The 8246-nt window shown below is 38.4% G+C and overlaps 1 protein-coding gene across 1 annotated transcript; it reads left to right on the forward strand.

Annotated features, from left to right (window-relative positions):
• The first annotated feature begins 241 nt into the window (after positions 1 to 241).
• On the forward strand, positions 242 to 7554 carry LOC124250170 (olfactory receptor 6Y1). The gene is made up of 2 exons (XM_046682011.1): positions 242 to 292; positions 6571 to 7554. The coding sequence occupies exons 1-2, from the start codon at positions 242 to 244 to the stop codon at positions 7552 to 7554; spliced, it is 1035 nt and encodes a 344-aa protein (XP_046537967.1).
• Positions 7555 to 8246: the final 692 nt, after the last annotated feature.

Genomic DNA, 8246 nt, shown 5'->3' on the forward strand with positions numbered 1-8246 from the left:
AAGGCCAAATACTTTCCTGAGGGCTGTGTCTGTTGAGAGGTCCCCTGTGGGTGTGAAGGAGTTGGCTTATGCTCCTCCAGTAGCTTTAAGGTAGGCAAAAGCACAAATAGCTCCATTCTGTGCCTTCTTCAAGGTGAGCAGAGACACAACCATACTTTCCCAAGAACTCTCTAGGCTTAGGGAATTCCCTTCCTCCTTCTAGTCTATACGATTTCTTTCCTTTTCTCAGCGTAAGCTGGCCATGCCTGACGAGACTTGGAAAACAGTTACAATTTGTATCACTGAGAAAATGGTGAGTTGAAAAAGTACTCTCAGATATTTTCAAAAGGAGAATTTGGCCAGCTTTTAATTATTTATTATTATGAAGTTAAGGAGGGGGTAATTGAAAATCATTTTTATTTAAATCATCGATTCTCCAGAGTTTTCATTTTATTGATTTTTAAAAGTAATTTGTCTTCTTTGAGCCTTTGGTGAGTAGTATAGCAGCAGTGCATAGTGGGGGAGTGAATTTAATACATATAGAGATTAATTTCAGTTCAACAAATATTTCTTTAGCACCCATGCATATTAAGCCATATGAAAAATGTTAGAGATTCAGAGATATGTGTAATATAGATTATTGTGTCATTTTAAGACTTTCTTATAAGCACTCACTGTAGAAGAAATAGGCTTGGGTCTCCAAAATTGCCCAGTGGTCTACTTTCCTGAAGATTCCTCAATTTAATGCATCAGCTCAGCTCTAAGCCTTGTACAGTGCAGAGTCCAGATGTACTATGACTTAACAGACAGCAAAACAGAAAGTGGCAGAGAAACTAGAATTAATGAGTGAGAGTACACAAATGAATATGTGTATGTAAGGAGTGGTGGTGGAAGGTAGGTACCTGAGTATGCATTTGTGTTTTTATGTTAAGTAAGGGCAGGGGGTGGCCAAGGTGATGATGGCTGCAGTTTTGATGACTTATAACTCCCTAGAAGACCAAAGAAAATTTCACTTCTCTTCATAGTACTATAAGGGGAGGAAAGTAAGATTCCTTTCCCTTTATGCTGTTTATTCAAAAAATGCATCATGTGGTCACATTTATCCTCAATTTGAAATCCTTAGATAAACTGCAAAGATTAATCATGTTCAAAATGAGACTCAGAGAAATTAAACCACTTTCCTAAAACTACTTAGATGAAAAAAAAATTATTTTGAAACATAAGCCATGATTTTAGAGAGTTATAAAAGGTATAGGGGACCAGTGATATGAAATATGGATTTTTTCCCCTAACGTCTTCAAAACCAGCTTGTAGAAGAAATTGAGAGCTGAAAAGAGGGTCACTACATGACAGTTAATTATTCTGCACTGCTGTAAACTTGGGAACTGCAATGCATATAGCCCTGAAACATATTTATTTCTAAGAGGTACTGGGAAGAGGGAGATGGACTAAATTATATCTTTTTATTTTTTTTAAAGATTTTATTTTTCATTTTTTTCCTTTTTCTCCCCAAAGCCCCCCAGTACATAGTTGTATACTTTTCTTTGTGGGTCCTTCTAGTTGTGGCATGTGGGATGCTGCCTCAGCGTGATTTGATGAGCAGTGCCATGTCCCCGCCCAGGATTCGAACCAACGAAACACTGGGCCACCAGCAGCATAGCGCGCGAACTTAACCACTTGGCCACAGGGCCGGCCCCGAATTATATCTTTTTAAAACTGATTTAAAGGAGTAAAAAATGTGTTTATCCTTTTTAGAAAATGTCTTGCCATTGAGGGTCCAAGACTGATAAGTACACTTCTGACCTACTTACATCTTTTTCTAATCTCCCTGCAGGAGTTGGTAGATTGAGCATAAATGATTATCCTGTTGCATTTCTAGTCTCTGTGTCTCACTTTGGAGATTTCTGGGAATTCGGTTTGGCCAGACCAATCTTCACAGACCTGGCATGACAATTTTTAAAATGCCTCCATTATTGGGAGTGCTTTGACCACATAAGTTTTCTCCTTTGTCTCTCTCTCCCTGGGAAATCACAAGCAGAGCTCCCTGCTCCTCTTTGTTGGAAGGCACAAAGGGATGAAGCTATTCCTGTTTCCTGTTTTTCAGAATAAAATTAAGGCTTAAATCCCAAGTCTATTTTCCACAGCCTTCTGACATTGCTTACCATTAAATGCTCCAATTAAACTGAGATTATCCAATAAGGATGACCACAAACTTCAGGAGAACTAACAACTTGGTTACACACACACACTCATGAATACACATACACATATATGAGAGAGAAACATAGCATGGTTCAGTCTAAAGAAGGAAAGACATGAGGATATGAGGCAGGGGTGATAGATTGGTGGTGGAGATTGGAGAGTGAATGGACCTGACAGCTCTTTTCAGAGAGTGAAAGGCTATCCTTTGAGAAAGTAGTAAGACTTATTCTTTGCATCTCCAGAAAACAGAACCAGAACCCATGAATGCGGCGAGGTTACGTTCCATAGGAGAAAGCCCTGCATCTCCCAGTCAGAGATTTCTTATTTTTAAGTATGGCTATATTTGTAGACATAATTTTCTGCTCCTGAAGAGGATCAAGCAGAAGTTAGGTGAATACTTGGATATATCTATTGGATATTCACAAAATTGGCAAGGAGTTAAATTGTATGGCCTTTCAGGTTCCTTGCAGCGCTAAAATCCTGTGGTTCTAGAGCTGAATGTACCCCTTCTACTTCTTTAGTAGTGTGTGTGTGTGTGTGTGTGTGTAGATAATACAATAGACTATTAATTGTGAAAGCTTGTAACATAGCCTTTTTAAAAAACATGCTTGGAAGTCTCATACTAACTTTTAGAATTCTGTTCAAATCAAGCTAAAATTTAAGACGATTTTTCCTTCTTGCACTTACATTATTAGTCCATAGAAGAAATTAAATTTAATGGAGTTTGTAACATAGCCAGGTATTAAAGCTTGCCAAGGACTGAAACGTTATCAATAAATTGCTACCCTGCCACTATATAGTTGTTTGACATTGGGAAAATCTCTTAAGCACTCTTGGGTTCACTTCCCTTACCTGAAAATAAAAAATTGAACTAAAATCTCACTGGTTTAAAATACTATTATTCTATGAAGTAAGTCCACAATGGAGAGCTGCAAGTTGGCTACAAGGAACAGAGAGATGGTTTAAAGCTGCTGAAAATAATGTTTTTGATATCCAGAGTACTGAAATACATATCTGGCTCTTGGTTCTCATCCTGGCAATTTGATTCTTCACTCCTTAAGCTTTCATTCCTCAGACAGAGTGCTTTTAAAACTGTTTTCAAAGGTGCGATTTAATGCTCAGAAGAAGAAAAAAAAATTACCCAACTCAAAGAGCATCCTCTGCCAACTCATACAGAAAAAGTAGTGGGGAGGAAAAAGAAATTTGGGTATTTTTTTTTCAATTCTGTCATTAAACAATTAATTGTGTGACCTTGAGCTAGATATTTAATATCTCTGGGTAAAGCAGGCACTATGACATTTGTCCTAGCTAACTCCATGATTATAAGGATTAAATGAAATAATGTGCTTTCAGATATTATAAAGTGATATGCAAATGTGAGGCATCATCTGGCTGTGAAAATGTTGCCATATATTCAGCACATCCTCCTCAGGGATCCATTTGCTGTAGAACATCTGTTGGAGGAAAGGTTGTTAACTATGAGAGCCTTGCTCTCTTCTTCATATGACTGCCATATGGACTGTATAAACAGATTTGGAAGCTGCTGGATGTGATTAAGATAATCTAGCCCTGGAGATTTGGAACCTAGATCCCTTATTACTTTTACATTGCATGTCACTTTTGGCAAAGCATACAACCTCCTTGTGCATTAATTTCCCATTTATCAAAATATAACAATTATGTCTATAATATATACACATTATGTATATATATATTACATATATAATATGTATATACATGTATATAAATATGGAGACTTTTGAGGATAAAATGTACTTCCAATTGTTTTCCTCTTTTATTTGACTACTAGAAATCTCAAAACTAAGTTCCATGTTTAGATGATAAAACTGCTCACTCAGATGTTCTTGATATAAAACCATATACTCCTTTCTTTTCCCTTTCTTTTTTTTTTTTTTTTAAGATTTTATTTTTTCCTTTTTCTCCCCAAAGCCCCCCGGTACATAGTTGTACATTCTTCGTTGCTGGTCCTTCTAGTTGTGGCATGTGGGACGCTGCCTCAGCGTGGTTTGATGAGCAGTGCCATGTCTGCGCCCAGGATTCGAACCAACGAAACACTGGGCCGCCTGCAGCGGATCACGCGAACTTAACCACTCGGCCACGGGGCCAGCCCCTTCCCTTTATTTCTTTTTATCTTTATCTTGTACTCAATCATCTTGTGGTACTGTATCTGGACTTTTATATTTCTGTTGAAAGTAGAGGAAGAATAAGAGAATGCATAGCTTCTGTGACAAGGTCCCCCACTTTATTTACTAATCCTTAGTCTTAAAATTATATATGCTGTTTTTATTTCCAGCTTTAATTCTAAGACATCTACTCTGAGAATAACTATATCTATTGCTAAAGTTCTGAAAATATATTGCATTCTCTTATTTACTAGAGTCATTCTTAGAACAATTTAGTTAGGCTAGAATTCTTCTAGGGGCCACTGGAAAGGGTTACAAGGAAAAAAGACTTTCAGGTATAATGTCCTGCCTATACATTTTGGAATAAAATGATGCATCCAGGAAATAAGCCCAAAGACACACCTCTGAAGACTGGTATCCTATTACTGTGAACAAGAACATGCCTCCCATACTGCCCCTCAGTAGCTAGAAATATGTTAATTCCACCTGTCCATTTAAAAGGATGGAGATATGGTGAGAAAAAGGAAGAATGGAGAATAGGCATAAACTATTCATAAATAGGTTTCAAGTTGGTTAGGCTCTCAGACTAAGGGATTAAAAGAAAGCATGTTGAAGGAAACCTGGGGAGGATTCATAGACCCTGCCTTGTTTATAAGCTCCACTGTCCCACTGCCTAGTAAATCCTAGATTGTGGTGAGCAAGGCCAAATTTTGTGTTGAGTGTGTGTGTGTGTGTTTGTTAAGGGGCTGAAGTCCAACAAGAATACAATCGTTTGTTGAATTTAAACTATGATAAATTGTTTTCCTTTTTTGGTTATCTGTATCTGTTTTCCTTTCTAAATGTGGATAATTAAGAGTTGACTATTCTGCCTTTCTTTAGGATCCTAAAGCCAACATCTAGGTAGAAAGAGGGAAATGGGTGGGACAGGCAGCTGTGTTCCAGCTCTTTCACCCCATGACCATTTCCTCAGGAAAAAAAAAATAGCCTTTCCAATTGTCTCACATATTTATGCCACAAAACAAGGTTGATGATAAACAGAAAATAAGAGTGACTGGCTCTGGAGAAGAGCAGAAGAGAGAAATCAAGCAGTAGGACACAGAGAAGGATTAAAAATGGTACAGTGTTTAGTGTCCAGTAGGCTTTGCAATGATTCTCAGCCCAACCTAGAAGGAGGCCATACATTTTGCTGAATTACTGGACAGGAATGTAGAAAGGTCACCAACTGCAGAAGGCATCTTCGTTCTCCATTTTTTCTAGTATTACTTACAAACAAGTTATGGGTTCTTTAATCTAATACCCTTGGAAAGGTCGCCTCCCCCTTTCTCATTAACAATGGCTGTTTTTTCCACCATTTAGATCTTTGTTGATTTTTTTTGACAGGACATTGGGGGTATTAGTAGTGTGTCCTGGAAGGGTATCAGCAATTATCCATAGGAACTTAAACTCTAAAGTTCATTAGCTGCTGACAAAATGTGATGTAATTATACTACATCCACCTTAGAAATAAAAGAACTAATATTCTGAAAGCTTATGCAGTATGTTCACTTAGCTAGAGTTGGACAAAAGTGGAATTTGAATGTACTTTTTGCAAACTCCTAATCAAGCACTCTATACAATGGATTAGATAAAAGAAAATGTTTATCCTTTAAATTACCCATTTGATTTTGTTCTCTGAGAAGCTAATGAATAGTTATATTAAATTTGCTATGAATCTTGTGTGTCTACTCAAATATTGCTTCGTTCAAGCTCTATAACCTTGTTAAATAGGTCAAAAAATAGGAGAAATCTCTTCATTTTACAGATAAGCGTGATCGTGCAACTTCTCCAGAGTCACACAAATTATACTTGGGAAGGGCAACTGAGTATCCGGCTTCTTTTCCACATGAAGTAGATGGGAATGTATTGCCTATAGTGAAAGGGTGGTATAAAGGTCATCCTTTTATGCCCAACAGTGATATATTGGAAAAGCATAGAACTGGGAATCAGAAGGTTCCAATTTCACTTCTGCGTGATCTTGGATAAGTTCTCTCTCTTGGTTTAATTTTAAAAAATTAAAATACAAGCTCCTTAAAGTACATTTTTGCTCAAAAGTTTTGATTCTAATCATAACTTAGAAGGAAGCAAAGATATTAAGGCAGGAGAGTGTCTATTGTGATGAGTTTGCTGATGCGGGGTGTTTTCAGTGTCAATAACCATAAGCTAGTACTTGGGATGTGGAAGGAATTGATTTTGTCTGTGCCCACAGCCAGCTCCGATCACTAAGATTCTGAAGATAGACAACCAGACAGCGACAAAACATTTCATTCTTCTGGGATTTCCAACACGACCAGCCTTCCAGCTGCTCCTCTTCTTTGTTTTTCTGGTAACCTACCTGCTGACACTGCTAGAGAACTTTCTTATCATCCTAGCAATTCGCAGTGATGGACAGTTGCATAAGCCCATGTACTTCTTTCTGAGCAACCTCTCTTTCCTGGAAATGTGGTATGTCACAGTCATCAGCCCCAAGATGCTAATAGACTTCCTCAGCCATGACAAAACCATTTCCTTCAACAGCTGCATGACTCAACTTTACTTCTTTGTGACCTTTGTCTGCACTGAATACATCCTCCTTGCTGTTATGGCCTTTGACCGCTATGTAGCCATTTGTAATCCACTACGCTACACGGTTATCATGACCAACCAGCTTTGCGGTACACTGGCTGGGGGATGCTGGTTCTGTGGGCTCGTGACTGCCATGATTAAGATGATTTTCATAGCTCAACTCCACTACTGTGGCACACCTCACATTAATCACTACTTTTGTGATATTTCTCCACTCCTCAATGTCTCCTGTGAAGATTCTTCACAGGCTGAGCTAGTGGACTTCTTCCTGGCCCTCATTGTCATTGCTGTCCCCTTTTGTGTAGTGGTGGCATCTTATGTCACTATTCTCATGACCATCCTCAGGATCCCTTCTGCTCAGGGCCGCCAAAAGGCGTTTTCCACCTGTGCCTCTCACCTGACAGTTGTAATTCTCTTCTATTCCACAACTCTTTTCACCTATGTCCGCCCTAAGCTTATGTATGCCTACAATTCCAACAAAGTGGTATCTGTGCTCTACACTGTCATGGTCCCACTCCTCAACCCCATCATCTACTGTCTGAGGAATCGTGAAGTAAAGGCAGCTCTCAAGAAGACCATACTTTGCACAGGAAGTGGACCCAGGGAAGATGCAGCTTTGAGTAATTAAGAAACTTATAGAGTCCCATCAGGCCAGAATCAGGAGATGATAACTACATTGTTCTACCCATATTCTTGCTTTTGGTTATCTATCTCCAGTATTTTAATGATGCTGTGTGTGTGTGTGTGGTGTGTGCGCATACACAAACATGGCTAGAGAACCATACCCCAAAGAAGTAGCGTCTACCTCTAGATCAGCAGACAAGTTTTAAACATTTTCCAAAAATTATTTGAAATGAAGACAAATTCTTTTTCTCGCACTAAAATACAAACTCCACAAGTGGAGAGATTTTTGTCTGCGTAGTTTACTAATGTATCATCTGTACATTCAACTGTGTCTGACACATACTAGGTGCTTAATAAAAATATTTGTTCAAAGGATAATTGAATAAATGTGTTTGAACACAGAAGATGATGGAAATTGTGAATTTTTTACTTTTTGGCCCTCCCAGTGCACCCCTCCCTCTGTCCCATCTGACTGTTTTTGTTCTACCTTGTCATTGTCACCTATCTTTTTCCCTCCCTTCTCTCAGTCTTTTTGTTCTCTCTCTCTCTTTCTCTCTCCCTCCCTCCTCGCTTTCTCTCATCCCTCTTTTTCCAGAGACATTGATGTGTGTTCATTTAAATATAGTCACCACTTCATCTTAATTGACACATTTGTAGGTAAAAAAGCTCAAAGCCAATGAGTGGCCCAAGATTTGT

Source organism: Equus quagga, chromosome 13 (assembly GCF_021613505.1).
Source record: "Equus quagga isolate Etosha38 chromosome 13, UCLA_HA_Equagga_1.0, whole genome shotgun sequence".
Taxonomy (NCBI): domain Eukaryota; kingdom Metazoa; phylum Chordata; class Mammalia; order Perissodactyla; family Equidae; genus Equus; species Equus quagga.